The sequence below is a fragment of the Xenopus laevis genome, chromosome 2L (genome assembly GCF_017654675.1).
Source record: "Xenopus laevis strain J_2021 chromosome 2L, Xenopus_laevis_v10.1, whole genome shotgun sequence".
NCBI classification, from domain to species: Eukaryota; Metazoa; Chordata; class Amphibia; order Anura; family Pipidae; genus Xenopus; species Xenopus laevis.
The window spans coordinates 168,732,138-168,752,920 of record NC_054373.1 but is presented as its reverse complement, the minus strand read 5'-3'; the positions used below and the strand labels follow the sequence as shown (position 1 = coordinate 168,752,920).

Here is a 20,783-nt window from a genome sequence, read left to right as displayed (position 1 = left end):
GCCAGTATGATCCAGTGGGAAGGGCTGCATCAGTATATACAGCACAATGTTATTCCTCCGAGGGCCACAGCGGTCAGAATGCCCTACCAGTTGCTTACCATTGTATTGACTGCTCCCCCCTGCATTCAGTTATCAATTGTAAATGATAAAAGTCAGCTCTCCCTGGCAACACTTAGAAGCACATTTATCAACGGTCGAGTGAGTTCATTCCCTTAAATTTGAATATACTAAAAATTAGACAGGGGGGTTATTTAATCAAAAATTGAATATCTAAAACTCGGACGAATTTTACAAACCCGAAAACTCGAATTGAATTTGTTGCGAATTGAACCAAACTCGGAGAAAAACTCGAAAGTCAGGAAGGCTACAAACATCTCCAAATTGGTCACTGGACCTCTCCACCATAGATGGTGAATAGTCGAATTGTTAAAGGGCCAGAGTTTGATAAATCTTGAAAATCGAGTTCTAGAATTCCCTAGTTGAACTTGACGGTTTTGACCATAAAAAAATTAGAATTTTCAATTTGACCCTTAATAAATCTGCCCCTTAAAGACCCTGTAGTGTTCAATAAAGGGACAAATTCTCCATTTAGCAGTATTATGCAATCTATCAAGCCCACCTAGAGAAGTCGTATGCATTGGTAGGGGGCCCAGACTGGAAGTCTGTAGACTAGGTTGAAGGTCGGTAACCAATGGTGATATTTGGGAGGTAGACCCTTATTTTCTGTAATAGACATTCGTGCAACTATGGCCAATGTTTTCATATACAGTATCTGTAACCTTTTTATATTTGGATCTTTTTATATGTAAGTAGACATTTGTGTGAGTTTAGTCGTGGTTGAAAAGAAAAACACTCAGATTTGAATTTTTATAAACCGGCTTATTTATTAATGGTCAAATTTTAGTGGTTTGAGGTTTTTGAAACCATGACTAAACTAACTTTTTCTAAAACTACAAAAGCCATGACATTTATTAAACGATCCGAATAAAAAAACTATGAATGGAAATTACGTTGAACAATCCAGAAAAAAATATGAATACCTCAAAACATTTGTTTTTCGGACAATTCCTAGCTAAAAAAATCTGAAAACATATAAAAGTCAGAATTGATTTAAACCGGTGCAATAGGATCAACGTAACTCCTTTTGATGTCTATAAGACCTTGACAACTTTTACCTGGCGAAGTTTTGTATTCAAGGTTTTCATGGTTTTTACATTCAATACATATTATTTTTTTAGAGCTTTTTTTGAATTAAATGGGAATCCACACATTTTTGAGATTCATGGAAGAAAATCAAAAGAAAATTTTGAGTTAATGGGCCCCTTGTTGTTGCTTACATTATTTACTCATGAGTTCTTCACACTACACTAGCACTGATGCAAGCTATACTTTCGGGATGCACCGAATCAGGATTTAGTGTGGGAGTCGTCCAGAATCACATGACTTTTCATCACACAAATGAGAAAGTGGAATTTTTTTTTTTTTGTTAAACCTTCCTTTCCGTATTTTGCACATAGTTTGCATATGGCTCGGGATTCAGCCAAATCTTTCATTAAAGATTTGTCTGATAGGCGGCAAAAGATTGTAAATTCTTTTTAGGGTACCTGGCTTCCCCCCTACATTTCCTAACATATGACACATAAACTATACAGTGGGCACATGTGTAGGGCATTTTAATAACTTTATTTTATTTTATTAAGCTTCCCTGGGCTTGTGTAATGTATTTGCTGCAACATATACGTCCGTTGAAATCCCACCGTATGCAAATTAGCCAACGCTAACGCAACTTCGCTTTGATTGCCGAATTAATGCTAGCGAAACTTCACCATCGCTCGGCGCCCTGGACGCAACTTCGCATTTTAGTGAATTAGCATTGCCCTGGCGATTTTTTTGCCTGGCGATGTGAGCGAAGCCGTCGCTGGCGAATTTCCACAGGTTAGTGAATTTGCCCTTTAGAGGCACATTTATCAAAGGTCGAGTCAGTTAATTCCCTTAAATTTGAATAAACTAAAAATTAGACTGGGGGGTTATTTAATGAAAAAATTGAATATCTAAAACTCGGACGAATTTTACTAACCCGAAAACTCGAATTGAATTTGTTGTGAATTCAACCAAACTCGGAGAAAAACTCGAATGTCAGGAAGGCTACAAACATCTCCAAATTGGTCACTGGACCTCTCCACCATAGGTGGTGAATAGTCGAATTCTTAAAGGACCAGAGTTTGATAGATCTTGAAAATCGAGTTCTAGAAATCCCTAGTTGAATTTGACGGTTTTGACCATAAAAAAAATTCTGCCCCTTAAAGACCCTGTGGTGTTCAATAAAGGGACAAATTCTCCACTTAGCAGTATTATGCAATCTATAGGACACGCCCACCTAGAGAAGTCGTATGCATTGGTAGGGGGCTCAGACTGGAAGTCTGTAGACTAAGTTGAAGGTCGGTAACCAATGGTGATATTTGGGAGGTAGACCCTTATTTTCTGTAATAGACATTCGTATAACTATGGCCAATGTTTTCATATATCTGTTACTTTTATTACAACTCAAGTATGGCCCCTGACCAGATATTGGACCTCAGGGGGAGTGTGAAAACCACAAAAACTCTAGTACAAAACTTCTCCATCTAAAACCTGGCGAGGTCATGTAGAAGATAGTGGAAGCTGTGCATTTTGTAAAATCGTTCTTTGATTTGAGCTCTTAGAGGTTTTTAATTTTTTTTAATTTTCTAATTGCATGGAAATTTTTTGCAAAAAAGAGAATTTCGAGATTTTTTTATTTGGATTTGTTCCACATTTTGATTTGTTCTTCTTTTTTATATTTGGATCTTTTTATATGCAAGTAGACATTTGTGTGAGTTTAGTCGTGGTTGAAAAGAAAAACACTCAGATTCAAATTTTTATAAACCCGCTTATTTATTAATGGTCGAATTTTAGTGGTTTGAGGTTTTTGAAACCATGACTAAACTAACTTTTTCTAAAACTACAAAATCATGAATGGAAATTACGTTGAACAATCCGGAAAAAAATATGAATACCTCAAAAAAATTGTTTTTCGGACAATTCCTAGCTAAAAAAATCCGAAAACATATAAAAGTCAGAATTGATTTAAACCGGTGCAATAGGATCAACGCAACTCCCTTTGATGTCTATAAGACCTTGACAACTTTTACCTGGCGAAGTTTTGTATTCATGGTTTTTACATTCAATACATATCAATTTTTTAGAGCTTTTTTGAATTAAATGGGAATCCACACATTTTTGAGATTCAAGAAAATCAAAAGAAAATTTTGAGTTAATGGGCCCCTTGTTGTTGCTTACATTATTTACTCATGAGTTCTTCACACTATACTAGCACTGATGCAAGCTATACTTTCGGGATGCACCGAATCAGGATTCAGGAGTCGCCCAGAATCACATGACTTTTCATCACACAAATGAGGAAGTGGAATTTTTTTTTTTTTTTTTGTTAAACCTTCCTTTCCGTATTTTGCACATAGTTTGCACATGGCTCGGGGTTCAGCCAAATCTTTCATTAAAGATTTGTCTGAATCCCAAATGAGTGGATTCGGTGCATGCCTAATATAATGTAACCACATTTTTATGTGGGCGTTAAAATAAGCACCTTCCAACTTTGTAGGATTTTCAGGTATAATTAAGGCTTCTGGATCATTTCATTCTGTGCCAACAAATCCTGTCGCAACTGGAGTGAAAGAGGGTTAAAGGGATTCTGTCAGGATTTTTATGGTGTAATTTTTATTTAGAAATTACACTAACGCTGCAAATAATTCACTGTAGCATATAAAATGTAATTCCTGAACCAACAAGTATATTTTTTTAGTTTAATATTGGTGTGTAGGTGACATCTCAGGTAATTTTTTCTGGTCATGAGCTTTCAGAAAGATCCACCACATTAGGATATGAATGCTTTCTGTCAGGCTGTTGTTTCTCCTACTCAATGTAACTGAATATGTCGCAGTGGGACCTGGATTTTACTATTGAGTGCTGTTCTTAGATCTACCAGGGAGCTGTTATCTTGTGTCAGGGAGCTGCTATCTGGTTACCTCCCCATTGCTCTGTTGTTAGGCTTCTGGGGGGGGGGGGGTGATATCACTTGCAGTTAAGAGTTACTGAAGTTTGTAAGAGCACAAGTCACATGACTGGGGGCTCCTGGAAAACTGAAAATATGTCTAGCCCCATGTCAGATTTCAAAATTAAATATAAAAAAAAAATCAGTTTGCTCTTTTAAAAAAACAGATTTCAGTGCAGAAATCTGCTGGAGCAGCACTATTAACTGATGCGATTTGGAAAAAACACGTTTTCCCATGACAGTATCCCTTTAATTATGCTGGAGACGTTCAGCTGGATGAGCAACTTTTGTTCCATACTCTGTTTTTATCTACTCCTTCCTCATTGCCTTTTGATTTTGTTTCTGTTTGTCACTTTACTAGTGTTTTTGCCTTTCATTCTTGTACTTTTACTGAGCTTTTAATATGCCTTTTCTAAAGTTCTAACGTCTTTAATGAGAGGCGTTAAAGTCCATATTTGGCCTCCTCCCTTGTTATATAGTTTTCGTGTCATGCTTTTTCTTTCTGGGATCAATGCTTTCTGGTAAACAGTGTCCATAAAACTGTTTTAAAATAACTCTAAAATCAAATGGAGGAATCTAATAATAATAAAAAAACTGTAAAATGTGCTTTTTCTTTTAAGAATTAAAGGCTTAATCATTCACAGTCCTGGTCTGCTGGTCTCTGTTAGTAAAAAATTTTTTGACACAATCTCCTACCGACTTGCAATCACTCAGGCTAAGTCACAACAGAAGGGGAATGTTTTGCTGTGAAACTTATTTTAGGGATGGAAGGATATGTCCGTCAACTGGGGGGCAGGAACAACAGATGAGTCAGTCTTGTTTTGACATCAAGAGGTCCTTGCTGGGGAAGGCAAAGCCCTTCCTATATGAGTTCTATCTAAGAACAGCCCTTAAGTTCCCCTTTGGGAAATACCAAAAATTATTTTTTCAAAATCTAATGTATTAACAAATTGCGTTTTTTTTGGTATTCGTAATTTTGAACCAAACCCTTTATATTTTGTCACCTTTAGGTATTGATGCACCGAATCCAGGATTCGGTTCGTGATTTGGCCAGGTTTCGGCCTTTTTCAGCAGGATTTGGATTCAGCCGAATCCTTCTTCCTGGCTGAACTGAATCTGAATTTGCATATGCAAATTAGGGGCAGAGAGGGAATTGCATGACTTATGTGTCACAAAACAAGGAAGTGAAAAATGTTTTCCCCTTTCCACCCCTAATTTGCATATGCGGATTCGGTTCGGCTGGGCAGATGGATGCGGCTGAGTCCGAATCCTGCTGAAAAAGGATTCTGTTCGGTATTCGGCTGAATCTTTCACGAAGGATTCGGGGGTTCGGCTGAATCAATAATAGTGGATTTGGTGCATCCCTACCTTTAAAGTTATGAAGTCAGTGACGTTTCCCTTAAATTATTGCAACTGGGTGCCAGAACGGGATGGTGCACCCAAGAAAATATAATCTATTTGAGCTAATGCCAACAGATACATGTTGAGTGGAAAGCTCAACATTAATCCAAATTGGACCTGGAGTTTTCCGGAGAATGGATCTTTCCGTAATTTGAATATTGATACCTTAAGTCTACTAAAAAATAATGTAAATATTAAATAAACCTAATAGGCTGGTTTAGCTTCCAATAAGGATTAATTATATCTTCGTTTAGATCAAGTACAAGCTACTGTTTTATTATTACAGAGAAAAAAGGAAATGATTCTTAAGAATTTGTATAAAATGGAATCTATGGGAGACGGCCTTTCCGTAATTCGGAGCATTCTGGATAACTGGTTTCCGATTGAATGGCTCCCATACCTATAAATAGATTATTCATTCTACACTAAATGTTGTGCTTTTTTCATTTTACACCAAAGTTTGCTCTTATTCTTTAAAATACACCCCATGTGCCTTATTCCTAATAAAGAAACCTATATCTGTGTGTTTCTGACCTTGATTGGTGTTCTTCATTACATTTCTGTGTTATCTTGTGAAACCCACAAGACATGTCTAATAAGTTCTTTTTCTTTTTTTTATGTTTGGTTTCATTTTTTTTTTTTTCAATTAAAGAAATAAATGAAGTGTCTGAAGATTGACCCAAAGCAGCATCTGTATATTATTGTATTATTACTAGGGCTATCATTGTTGTTGTATGACGAGGCAGTCCATATGTATGAATACGCATGTGCAGCTAATGAATGGATTTTACACAATGTGTTGGGGTGTTAGTAACTGACTATACGCAAGCTCTCTGCCAAGAACAAAGAGCCGAGTGTAATTGTTGATTTTTGTAATGCAGTGCACAAGCGATTGTTTGAAAGGGTGCAGTGTATCTCAGTAATAAAAACCACAACAAAGAGGCTATGTTATTCAATGGCAGCAAAGTTCTGCAAGGAGATCATTAGTAAATCACAAAATAATATATATGATATATTATATATATATATATATATATATATATATATATATATATATATATATATATATATATATATATATATATATATATATATAATAAATATATATATATATATATCTATATATATATATATATATATATATATATATATATATTATATTAATGGGATTGTGGGTATATAAACTGATTTGGATGTTTGACATGGTTGCCTTGAGAAAGGTCCCTGAGTGGACCGAAACGTCACGTCGGCTTTGCATGTTTTTTTGAATACACTTGAACTATTCACGAAATATCTCGGTGTTGCTGGTCATTTGTCTTCATATATTATATATATATATCTATATATCTATATATTATATATATATCTATATATTATATATATATCTATATATTATATATATATCTATATATTATATATATCTATATATTATATATATCTATATATTATATATATATATCTATATATTATATATATCTATATATTATATATATATATATATATCTATATATATATATATATCTATATATTATATATATATCTATATATTATATATATATCTATATATTATATATATATCTATATATTATATATATATCTATATATTATATATATATATCTATATATATATATATATATATATATATATATATATATATATATATATATATATATATATATATATATATATATATATATATATATATATATATATATATATATAAAATAAAGTGACCCCTATTCAGGGCTGTGGAGTCGGTACATAAATCCTGCCTACTCAATCTCCTCATTTTATGGGATCTCCGACTCCTCTGTTTTTAAAAGAACAGTAACACCAAAAAGTAAAATTGTATGAAAGTAATGAAAATAAAATGGAGTGTTGCTCTGCATTGGTAAAACTGGTGTATTGGTTTCAGAAAGATTAGTATAGTTTATATCAATTAGTTGTTGTGTAGCCATGGGGGCAGCCATTCAAGCTGGAAAAAAGGAGAAAAGGCACAGGATACACAGCTCATAACAGACAAGACCTGTCCAATACAATGGTGTTTTATTTGTTATGTAATCTGTGCTAGTTACAAAAATTATACTCCAAAAATGTTTCGTTCAGTATTAAAAATCAATATTTATTCAATACAAAATTTTAAAAAAGTAAGCATACTGACCCATTGATGCTCCGCCTGTAATTTGTGCTGACACACCAGTGCATGCTAACCAGGTCCAGACTGGGATTCACAATATTCCCTGGCATTCCGAGTACACAGAGGCCCAAGCAGCCCCCCACCAGCCCAATAAATAGTGACTGTCTATGTCAGTGATCCCCAATCAGTGGCTCCTGAGCAACATGTTGCTTTCCCACCCCTTGGATGTTGCTCCCAGTGGTTTCAAAACGGGTTCTTATTTTTCCATTTCTGGCTTGAAGAAAAGTTTTAGTTGTACAAAAATCATGTGTACTGCCAAACAGAGCCTCCTGTAGGCTGCAAGTCCACATAGGGGCTACCAATTGCCAATAACATTCCATATTTCGCACCCTCTAGCAACTGATTGTGTTGCTCTCCAACTTATTTTACATTTAAATGTGGCTCACAGGTAGAAAAGGTTGGGGACCCCATGTCTATGTCAATTTACAGCAGCCCCTCTGGCATTTGTCAGAACCCACAGATTGCCAGTCCGGGCCTGATGCTATATATATGTTAATTACTTTAAAACTCTTTGATGATACTGTTCCTTTAGGGTGGTGGCACATGGGGAGATTTAGTTGCCCACGATAAATCTTCACAACTGCAGGTGACTAATTAACAGATATGTTGTTTTAGGTTTTCCAATTGTTTTTGGTTTATGTAGTTTAACTTTGATTTTGGAAAATCAACATGGAAAATACATACATTAGTAAATTAAGGATGGTGGCAGACAGGGTGATTTAGCCGCCTCAGATAAATCTTTGCTACTGCGGGCGACTAATCTCCCCGAAATGCCTTCCCGCCGGCTGGATGGCATAATCGTCGTTTTCTGAAGTCGCCCCAAGTTTCCTTGTGAGTCAACTTCAGAAAACTGAAATGAAGCTTATGCCATCCCACCAGCGATTCACATCGTTGCTAGTGGGAAGGCATTTCCGGAAGATTAGTCGCCTGCAGTAACAAAGAGTTATCGCGGGCGACTAAATCTCCCCGTGTGCCACCACCTCATGAAACTTCGGAAAACAAAGCACTCAGAGTGCCTAGGCAGGGGAGACAGTTCAGGGAGATTAGTTGCCCTGAAGAAGAGGAGATTTGTCACCGGGCGACTAATCTCCCCAAATTACAGCGTGTGTCTCTGCCCTAAATATACTAATGTATGTATTTTCAGTGTTGATTGTTGATTTTACAAAATAAAAGTTAAACTACATAAACCAAAAACAATTGGAAAACAACTTTTCTATTAATTGAACTTGGCATATAGCTGTAGAGTAGCTGTTAAATACAATCACAAATTAACTAAAGTATTGTTCTTAGAAACAGCATTGCTTCTGCCATATCCTCCTTCATAGACACTCTTAAATCTAAATTGATTATTTTCAGTGCTTGTATTTAAATTTATTGGGAATCTAAATTTTTGGTAACAAGGATATTATAAGTCGCCGAAGAGTTCCATGAGATTATAAATGCACGAGTGTGTTTATACAGGTCATGGAACTCCGAGGTGACTTCTTATATCCTCATGTTTGTCAACAGGGGGTACGTTATTTATTATAATACACACACCGCAGTGAGTCATGTGACAGAAATGACATCACTAAGCTCCGATTATAACCAATGACATCACTAAGCACCATTTATAAGGATATAATTTACTGGATATTCATGGCTCTTGTGTATTAAAATTAGATTTTTTACAGCTTTTCTTTATTGCAATTTAATTGCCTGATCAGTCACATTTTAGGGTTGAATTTTATTTAATAGTATGTCTTTGGGCAGTGAGAGCAAACAGGAGCTCCCAGAGGAATTGCACACTCTTGTATTACGTGGCATGTAACAAGAGCACGCCAAACATTACTGCAAACACCATTGTTGATAATTAGATGATTAAACCAATACACCCAGTACCAGGTTCTAGACCCTGTACGCTGTTAATAAGAAGTATTAGCCATGAAAGGATAAGATATTCAGCAAGATAAGCCCCACTTGTCTGCATTTGTGATATAAAATCAACATTGTGTAAGACTTGTTTACTCTTGGTGTTGCCTTAAGCCGATTAGTTTACCTCAAAAAGAATGTTAAAACTACCGCAAAATAACATTGTTTTTCTTTCTTTGATTAAAGGGAAAATCTACCTAGAAATGCTGTTTTTGTATGCCACTAACTTGTTTGTAGGGGTTTTTCAGCTGCTTGAATTTCTGCTCTGCTCCTTTGAAAGTTGGAGATCAGAGAGAAGCGTTTCTATACAAGTTAGGGCAATGGCTCACGTAGAGATTCCGGGGAATTTTGTCGGTTGGGTGATGAATAGCTTGGTGGTCAGCGTTCCGATCAACAATCCTCTGACACCCAGGGGCACCCATAGTTACATGTGATTGAAAAATGAAGCTGAGTGATTCTGGGCACCTTCCTACAAAGATCTCCTCTCCTAGATTTAGTGCCAGTGAAGGGTACCATACATGTGGGATATAGTTCTCTGCTTTGGTCCAGAGCAGAAGATTCGAAAGTCTGAATCTGTTATTTTATCACTGTGACAAGGTGGTCCCTTGGAAATGTGGTTAGTCGAGGGCCACTGTTAATACAAGAGCCTTTCTGGTCATTGTATCGGTTGCCAAACAAGAGATCTTTACCCAATTCACCCATCCCGTGAGTCAGCCGAAATGCACTGATCTAAGGTTCATACCCCTGAGATTAGCACTGAAATACATGGGGAATAAAACAAAATATGATCAGCAGCAGACCTCAACAAATGCTGTCCTCGGCCAGTAGAATTTTTCAGTGTAGTAATCTTTATTATTGGCCTTCAACATGATTGCTCTCTACTGGTACCTTTCCATCATTATACAAACAAGCACTAATCACTCCTATCCTCAAAAAACCTTCCCTTGATCCCAGCTCTCCCACTAACTATCGACCGGTCTCCCTTCTTCCATTCGCCTCCAAATTACTAGAAAGGCTTGTTTATAAACGCCTGATCCAGCATCTCACTCACAACTCCCTCCTCGACCCCTTGCAATCTGGCTTCCGCCCATCACACTCGACTGAAACTGCCCTCACCAAAGTAACCAATGATCTTCTATTGGCAAAGTCTAAAGGTCATTATTCCATTCTAATCCTACTAGATCTCTCTGCAGCCTTTGACACAGTTGACCACACACTCCTCCTTGACTTTCTACACTCATCTGGCATTCGGGACACTGCTCTTTCATGGTTTACATCTTATCTGTCTGACCGTTCCTTTAAAGTTTCCTTCTCCAACTCTACTTCTACTACTTTCCCACTCTCTGTTGGAGTTCCTCAAGGCTCTGTTCTTGGCCCCCTGCTGTTCTCGCTCTATACAACTTCACTAGGAAAACTCATTCAGTCATTTGGACTTCAGTATCACCTTTATGCTGATGACACCCAACTCTACTTGTCTACTCCTGATCTTTCTAATTCTGTCCTTTCTCAAGTCACAGACTGTCTCTCTGCTGTCTCCTCCTGGATGTCACAGCGCCACCTGAAACTGAACCTTTCTAAAACAGAACTCATCATATTTCCTCCAAGATCTTCCCCTGTCCCTCAGATATCACTCACCGTAAACAACACCACCTTTCATTCCACCACACAGGCACGCTGCCTAGGAGTTATCTTAGACTCTCATCTGTCTTTTTCACCACACATTCAAACACTTGCAAAATCTTGCCGTATTCAACTGCGCAACATTGCTCGAATACGACCCTATCTCAGTTCAGAATCAACTAAAACACTGATTCAGTCTCTCATCATCTCCCGCCTTGATTACTGCAACTTACTCCTCACAGGTATTCCAACAAGTCACCTTTCACAACTCCAATCTGTTCTAAACGCGGACGCTAGACTCATTCATCTAGCTCGCCGCTCAACATCAGCTGCTCCCATATGTATGTCCCTTCACTGGCTCCCAATCTCTTCTAGAATCAAATTCAAATTACTTACACTCACATTCAAGGCCCTTAATAATGAAACCCCTCCCTATATTTCATCTCTAATCTCCAAATACACTCCTTCACGAAACCTACGCTCTGCTTCTGATCTTCGCCTCACTTCTCCTCTGGTCACTTCTGCCCATTCTCGTCTACAAGACTTCTCTCGGGCTTCTGCTTTTCTCTGGAACTCTCTGCCACAAGCTGTCAGACTTTCTCCTTCCTTCCAAACTTTCAAGCGCTCCTTAAAGACCCATCTGTTTAAAGAGGCCTATTCGTTGTACCTTAATTAATCATTGCTGTATCAAAAATGACAAAGTGTTTATATGATCCTTTTGTCTCAATTGTACCCTAACCTCTTAGTTTGTAAACCCTATTGTACTCTGTAATCCTTGTCTGTTAGCCACCATTTATTCCCTGTTTGCTATAACTGCAGTAAAGCACTGCGTATCTTGACAGCGCTATATAAATAGATGATGATGATGATGATGATTGGCCAGATTAGAATCCGTATCGTCATTGAACTCTCCAAGCCCCATTCTAAGCTTTAATGAGCTGCAGACAAATCTTCTATTAAGAAAAAATGTCTTCGGTTATAGGCCATTAGAGTCAAGGTGAGAGTTGGACTGCACACAACTTCCTACATATTGGTTCAGTTCTTAGTGTCAGTATTTGGTATGGGTGGAAAAATCTTGTCTCCAGTGCCTCCTGCACAGGGAATTCAGCTTTATAAAGTACTGTCGTTGAGGAACTGAAAGGCAATATTTGCTATACTGTTAATGACGTCATGAGATTCCTGTTTGTAGCTGAACTTGGTTATTTCAGATGATGGCCTCTCTTCTGATCGACTTTTAATTTATGATTACAGCACAAACATCAGCACCAACAAGTGGTCCCGTCCAAAGTACCACAGGCAGCAATACAACAGAACCTGCTACCAACACCACCAGCCCCGCAGCTCCAACTTCAGCTGTGAGTAGCACCAATCAATCCACATTGGCGCCACCAACTTCTGCCACTACAGGTAATCTGACTTAATTATTATTACATAGATAGATGAGTCTAGAGCAGTGCCTATAGCCACTGGGGGGGGGGGGGGTGATATCACTCCAACTTGCAGTACAGCAGTAAAGAGTGACTGAAGTTTATCAGAGTACAAGTCACATGACTGGGGGCATCTGGGAAACTGACAATATTTCTAGCCCCAAGTCAGGAAGACTGAAGGCAGAGTTCGTATGGCTGATGGCTGAGAAGGGAGGGCAGAGGACGGAGGTATGACTGCAGATTTGGAGGATGAGTGACAGTTAAAGCACCCGATGCAGCGTTCCTAAGCCGTAGGACATCGCATGGAGGACAGGGATTTTCTGGAGGATGTCCTAAAATGCGTTCCGTACAGCCAGCTCAGCAAAGTAGTCAGACAGATCAGCAGGAGAGCATGGGGCTAGGCTTAGGGAACTGTTCCAAACCATTAACAATCATGACAAGTCTGCATATTTTTTTAATTGATGTATATTGCAAAGTTGCTTGAAATGGTTTACTTTTCAAAAAGCTAAAGTTAAGTTTTGGTTGGAGTTCCCCTTTAATTATTAATATAACATAAGAGGTCCTTTCAGCAACAGTCCTTCCCTGTCCAACCAACCCAGCTGATTGGATGATGTGTCTAGTGTTCCTGCTAGCCAAACACTATTGAGCTCTGTGTTAGTGTAACTTGCCCCACACTGGAGCAAACTAGACCAGATACAGGGTCATGTTGGGCTGTGGACCAGTGACCTAAATGATCTATTATCTCTTGGGTTAATGATACGCTGACTATAACAGTTATGCAGCAACTGATTAACTCCGAAGGACAGGCTTAGTTTTGTGCCAGAGAAGAACAAGTTGAGGCTGATGCTACCCGCATGCTGCCTGTTAGTACAGGAATTCCGTGGGAAAGAAAGATCCTTTGTGCTTGTTAAAGGAGAACTAAATCCTAAAAATGAATAGGGCTAAAAATGCCATGTTTTATATACTGAACTTACTGCACCAGCCTAAAGTTTCAGAATCTCAATAGCAGCAATGATCCAGGACTTCAAACTTGTCACAGGGGGTCACCATCTTGGAAAGTGTCTGTGACACTCACATGCTCAGTGGGCTCTGAGCAGCTGTTGAGAAGCTAAGCTTAGGGCTCGTCACTAATTATCCAGCAGAAAATGAGGTTGGTCTGTAATATAAGCTGATGCTACAGGGCTGATTATTAAATTCTGATGCTAATTGCACTGGTTTCTGTGCTGCCATGTAGTAATTATCTGTATTAATTACTAATCAGCCTTATATTGTGACATTTCTATTCTATGTGTACTGTATATTGTGAGTGTGTCCCTAAGCTCAGTAAGTGACCGCAGCACAGAGCATGTGCAGTGAATCAGCAGAAAAGAAGTTGGGGAGCTACTGGGGCATTTTTGGAGACACAGAACTTTACTGCTAAAGGGCTGTGGTTGCCTTGGGCTGGTACAGAAGCACAAAACATAATGTACAACATTTCTACCTTTTACCTTTTTAACTTTGCTTGTCCTTTCAAAGCATACTGACACTGCTTCGTTATTTCACTAGTGCCATCTCCAGAACCCAATATCCTGGTGGTGGCATTTTATATTCACAGAGCTTATTTTCAGAGATTCATCAGCCCAAAAATAAAAGCTGGACTACCAAGGGGCACTTTAGGCAGTCTGGTGTTTATATATTCCCTCAGAGAATAACAGGCAGCCACCTGAAGGGTGAAAAAGGACCCTCCCCAACATATCCAGACCTACAGATGCATGACTGATGTATGTTTTTCAGTTACTGATAAGTATATTGTGTGCATTGCTAGAGATTTATACTTTGATTATGCTTCTGCTTAGCTGCCGGGAGTAGATTATCAGAACATTATCTGATCATATTTGTTGATTCAAGCCTTGTGACCAAGATAATATTCCCCAGTTCTGAGCCGTAGGCAAGTAATAGTGTGTTTTTATAGTTCTGCTACTTTTATCTTCATGGGAAAATCTATTAAATTTATAAAAAAAATAAATGAAGACGTATGAGGCTCTGTGTGCAAAATATAGTAGGTCAGCATCACCAGCAGTCACACAAAGATTGTTTTGGGGTTTTGTTTTCTTATTTTTTGGAGGGATGCACCAAATCCAGGATTCGGTTCGGGATACTGCCAGGATAAGGCCTTTTTCAGCAGGATTCTGATTCGGCCGAAGTCTTGTGCCTGGCTGAACCAAATCCTAATTTGCATATGTAAATTAGGGGTGGGGAGGGATATCACGTAACTTTCATCACAATACAGGAAGTAAAAATGGTTTTCCTTTCCCTCCCCTAATTTGCATATGCAAATTAGGATTCAGATCGGTAATCAGCTGAATCTTTCACAAAGGATTTGGGGATTCGGCGCATCCCTAATTTTTTGGCACCGTGCTAAAGCTTCAAACTGAGTGTCGGTGTCCAAGCTGACCAAGTGTCCATGGCAAGCAGATCATAGGAACTCTTGCTTATGTTCCTAAATCGGAATCTGCATATTGAACCTCAGATCTGAATTTGTTGCCTTGACGTCCAAGAGTAGACTAAATCTTGGAAGCAATGAAGAAGTAACATCAAAACCAATTTTCATATCTACTATCATTTCGACTTGCAAGAATACTCTCACGCAACACCCTGCTTGTGCCTCCCATCATGGATTCTTTTCCACTTTGGGATCTTAAAGGAGAACTAAAAATTAATATGGCTTCAGACTCTCTCTTCTTTTCTCTCTCTTCCTCTATCTTACCTACTCTTCTTCATCTTTTATGTATATGTTGTTATTCTATGTTCTAATAATATGAGAAAAATAAAATCTTTCAAAAAAAAAAAATGTAATATTGCTAAAAATGGCAAATTTTATATATTGAACTTATTGCTTCAGCCTAAAGTTTCAGCTTGTAAATAGCAGCAAATGATCCAGGACTTCAAACTTGTCACAGGGGGTCACCATCTTGGTAAGTGTCTGTGACACTCACATGCTCCGTGGGCTCTGAGCAGCTGTTGAGAAGCTAAGCTTAGGGCTCGTCACTAATTATCCAGCAGAAAATGAGGTTGGTCTGTAATATAAGCTGATGCTACAGGGCTGATTATTAAATTCTGATGCTAATTGCACTGGTTTCTGTGCTGCCATGTAGTAATTATCTGTATTAATTACTAATCAGCCTTATATTGTGACATTTCTATTCTATGTGTACTGTATATTGTGAGTGGGTCCCTAAGCTCAGTAAGTGACAGCAGCACAGAGCATGTGCAGTAAATCAGCAGAAAAGAAGATGGGGAGCTACTGGGGCATCTTTGGAGACACAGATCTTTACTGCTAAAGGGCTGTGGTTGCCTTGGGCTGGTACAGAAGCACAAAACATACTGTACAACATTTCTAGCTACTTCTTTATTTAGGCTTTAGTTCTCCTTTAATGGGAATCCTTGGTACATCAGAAGGCTCTCTTTGGACCTCTCTAGAAATAAAATCTCTCATTGTCTTGACAAAAGGGGTATTTTTGGCACCCATCTGTTCCACTAGGGTGGTCTTGGAGTTGTGTGCGCTATCATTTAGGTTTCCTGATTTAGTTCTTCAGTAAGATAAGGAGGTGTTGGGTTTGTCTTTTCTTGGCACTAAGTAACAACTGGGGAAGACAAGGACACTCAGTCTGGTATTTAGGAAAGGAAGCCCCCCCCCTGTCTCTAGGTAACCCTTGCAATACCTGTCTCTCCCATATGGAAACTGTAGAAAAAAGTTATACAGGTATGGGACCTGTTATCCAGAAAGCGCGGGACCTGGCATTTTACGGATCTTTCCATAATTTTGATCTTCATACCTTATTGCTTCCAATAAAGATTAATTATATCTTAGTTTGGATCAAGTACAAGCTACTGTTTTATTATTACAGAGAAAAAAAAGAAATTATTTTTAAAAAATGTAGATTTGGATAAAATTATAGTCTATGGGAGACGGCCTTTCTCTAATTCTGAGCTTTCTGGATAACAGATCCCATACCTGTAATAGGAAGGGCAAACTTCTCTTCCCCCCCCCCCCGACTCAACTCATTCCTCATAAACTCGTGACGTTGCCTTCGTTTGATTGCAGCTCTCTTAAAGGTGTAAACTGATGATACTTGTATGCCTTGTGGAATAGCCCTGTTTGAGAATAGTGTTATTCTTCTCTTACACATGCTTCCTAAAGGATCTCTCACTGACGCAGTGCACTCTGCAAGGTAAGAACGTGTGCTGCCAGGTATAAGGCCTCCGCATCCCCTTCATGAGATATTTGACATCGCAGTTCTATAGACCATGCCTCAACTTGTTTTTTGTTTTTTTTTTATTTCATTGAGGAATTTATAAAACGTTTTTTAGACACATCCCTGGTAAAAGGAAGGATCTGGTCAGCCTAGAAGCCTAGCCCTATATGCACTAGTTCGTATGATTTTTGCTATGCGTAACCCATGGATCCCAACAGATATCCACATTAGTGATGTGCGTGTTCCTGTCCAGAAACCCGCGGGTTGGGCAGGTTCGGGCCGGCTGTCACATCAAATCTTTGGGTCGTGGGCAGTTTTGGGTTGAGCGGTTCTGTCCACTCTCCCTGCCCATGACCTAACGCTTCCATCTCCTCCATTTACAGAAGCCCAAAAACATAATGTACAACATTTCTAGCCTAGTTCTTTAGTTAAGCTTTACTTCTCCTTTAATGGGAACCTCAGAAGGGTCTCTTTACACCCCTCCGGAAATAAAATCTCTCATTGTCTTGAAAAAAGGGGTATTTTTTGCACCCATACCAACAGATATCACGTTAGAGATGTGCGGGCCTGTCCCGAATCCCGCTGGCGGGGCTGGCTTTCACATCAAATCGCGGGTAGTTTTGGGTTGAGTGGTTCCTTCCACTCTCCCTAACCATGACCTAACGCTTCCAGCTCCTCCATTTACATAAGTCCAAAACATAATGTACAACATTTCTAACCTAGCTCTCCTCCATTTACAGCTTTGTGCCCCTTTCGTGATTTCACTGCGGGGCAAGCGTGGGTCTTTAAATGGAGGAGCTGGGTGAGGACAGGTTAGGGTCGGTTGCGGGTCCAAAGAATTCTGGCCCTGCACATCACTAATCCAAGTGCTATAGATATTGGTTGGTTCGTTGATCAGGCTGGTTTGGAAATGTCGGCTGGTGCATCGATAGGGGATGAAACGCAATTCTTCTTCTGATCATTCTGGCCCAAACAAACAGAATAGAAAGGCAGCCATAGTAGTCATGCTCCTTCGTATGGTCTCTTTCCAGTCAACCAGAGGCGAAACTGTCCGATACAATACAGGGTTGAGCTGTGTATGCCACTGTGTGGGTACAGTAGAGTTTAATCCTATTAGGATTGTCAGATCCTCTGACCTTAAACAGGTTGTTTACCTTTAGATTAGCTTTCAGTATGATGTAGAGAGTGATATTCTGAGACAATTTGCAATTGGGTTTCATTTTTTATTATTTGTGGTTTTTGAGTTATTTAGCTTTTTATTCAGCAGCTCTCCAGTTTATAATAAATAAGTAAGAAAAAGCAGTAATAAAAAGTGTGTAGCTTTACAGAGCATTTGTTTTTAGATGCAGTCAGTGACCTCCATGTGATAGCTGGAAAGAGTTAGAAGAAGAAGGCATGCAACCCAAAAACTATATAAAATAAAACATTTAAGACCAATTAAAAAGTTGCTTAGAATTGGCCATTCTGTAACATGTTAAAAGTTAACTTAAAGTTGCTTTAAAATCCCTTTAACTTATACAGATATACATGCACACAGAGCAGCGCTATATAAATAAAAAGATAAAGGCGTATGTGTTTTATTGATTTATGCAATTTATTGCCGACCTCTGGTGTCCATTTTTATCTAAAAATCTCCTTTTCATAAAGTTTAACTGGGCGGCATAACGTATCGTTAATATTAGGGATGCACCGAATCCACTATTTTGGATTCGGCCGAACCCCCGAATCCTTTGCGAAAGATACGGCCGAATCCTAATTTGCATATGCAAATTAGGGGTGGGAAGGGAAGAAACATATTTTACTTCCTTGTTTTGTGTCATAAAGTCTCGCGACTTCCCTCCCCACCCCTAATTTGCATATGTAAATTAGGATTCGGTTCGGCCGAATCCTGCTGAAAAAGGCCGAATCCTGGATTCGGTGCATCCCTAGTTAATATATATATGGGTTGATGTTCAGCTGGATTGATGCTGCAAGTCCGCCTTAATTGCTGTCCATCCATTTGGCTTGCAGCAGAAGTAATTCCTCATTATGTACAGTTACAACCTTTCCCTTGAAAAGAAAATCTTCAGATGTGCACGACCCCCCCCCCCCCCAAAAAAGAAAAAAACAACAGCATGTGTGAACGTTCATACCATTTGATTCTGAACCCACTCCACTGCATCTTGGGGATTTGGTTAATATTTAATTACAAACGGATGAACTGCAGGACGAGGTTTCTCCTGTTTAACCCTTTACAGTGCAAGTAAGTAGTGGATTATTATATTTTGGGGCAAGATTGGTTTATTCCACTAATCTCACCTCTGTAACCAAACTCAGAATGTTATTTTGTTTCAGTGCACAAGAACACTGGTATGCAATGATTTTGGCTCATATTAGCCCACTTCACATAGCCCTTGTCATTTTTGGAAATGCTAGGCCAGTTCTATGGTGTTCCAGCTGTCGTGCCTCCTGCCTGTGAGAAGCCCATGAGCTGGTAGTCCAACAGGCTGACTAGTTCAAAGAATCTTTTTCTTTGGGGGGCATTGTAGCTGTTAATCCCAAGATTTATACAGGCCCCCCTGTAGGGAACATGAAGTCTGCAGAAACTGCAGGGATGATCGTGGGACTGCAGCCTAGACTGCCAAAACACACATTCACCTTCAGTGCAGTATTTCCACGTAAAAACCACATTGTTAGATAAAAAGATTGCTGTCAAGTTCAACGTCCGGAATCCTGTTTTTGCTCGCTCAAACTAACAGCCTAAACAAAATCTAGATATACCTCATAAAGAACTGATATGTTTTCTCTAAAAGCCTTAGGGCAGAGACACACGCAAAGATTTGGGGAGATTGTCACCCGGCAACAAATCGCCTCTTCTTCGGGCAACTAATCTCCCGGAAAAGCCTTCCTTTCAGCTAGAATCTAAATCGCCGTAGGGATGGCACTCAGATTGCTTTGTTTTCCCAAGTCGTCCGAAGTTTCCTCATGAGGCAATTTCGGAAAAAGAAGCTCTCCGAGTGCCATCCCACCGGTTATTTCGATTCTAGCTTCTGGGAAGGCTTTTCGGGGAGATTACTCGCCCGAAGAAGAGGCGATTTGTTGCCGGGCAACTAAATCGCCTGAGTCTTAGCGTGTTAACAAGGCAGTTAAATACATTACCAGTGCAGATCTAAACCTTCTGCATATGTAAGCCTAAAGAGTTGCAGGGAAGGGATGGGGTTGTTTATGCAGAAATTATCATTCCTAGTTAAACTTACAGTACGTACTAGTTAAAGTGTGAAAGCAAAACAATTTGCCATGCATGTATTAAAAGACTATGTATTTCCAGCATGAGCTCTATTTGTTTTGCTCAGTGTATAGAAGGAAATACATTTCAGGCTTATGTGTTTGGATGATAGTTGCCTTGATGCAAAGGTTCTAATTTTGCACAAGAACTTTAAATAATGTCTCTTGTAATTGTAGTGAAACCTGTGGCTAGCACTTCATCTTCAGAGGCAACGACCAAGGTACCGGCGAAAACCTCAGCGACAGCCTCGGCCTCAACATCCGCTGCAACTTCTGCCGTGACAAGTATGTGTGGGAGGGGGGTTAATGGCCTCAGTGCATGTAAAAGAAAGCTTTGGCATTTGACCAGAAATGTTATAGCATAAGCTTGTTTGGGTTTATATCTTCTCATAAACAGCACGTGATACACCTCCCTTTTATAGGAGTATCTGCAGCCTGCACGTCTGCACCTCCACATGCGAAAATTAAATTTAATATAAGCTTCATCATACTGAAATAAGAAACGTGCTAAATACAATCAATTAAAAATTCTGCATCATTTCTGAAATAATCAAGTTTATCTTCACTATTTCTCTCTCAGCATCTGTTTCTCTTTATTCTGTCTTCATGCAGCAGTTGGGGGTCAGATAATCATTGACAG

At 38.9% G+C, this 20,783-nt stretch overlaps 1 protein-coding gene across 1 annotated transcript in view; it reads left to right on the top strand.

Annotated features, from left to right (window-relative positions):
- tmem123.L (transmembrane protein 123 L homeolog) overlaps nucleotides 1-20,783 on the top strand; it is a 34,541-nt gene that overhangs the window by 6,157 nt on the left and 7,601 nt on the right. The window contains exons 2-3 of the mRNA XM_018247756.2: nucleotides 12,469-12,624; nucleotides 20,321-20,428. Of these exons, the coding sequence (XP_018103245.1) occupies nucleotides 12,469-12,624; nucleotides 20,321-20,428 (264 nt within the window). The remainder of the gene's footprint in view (nucleotides 1-12,468; nucleotides 12,625-20,320; nucleotides 20,429-20,783) is intronic.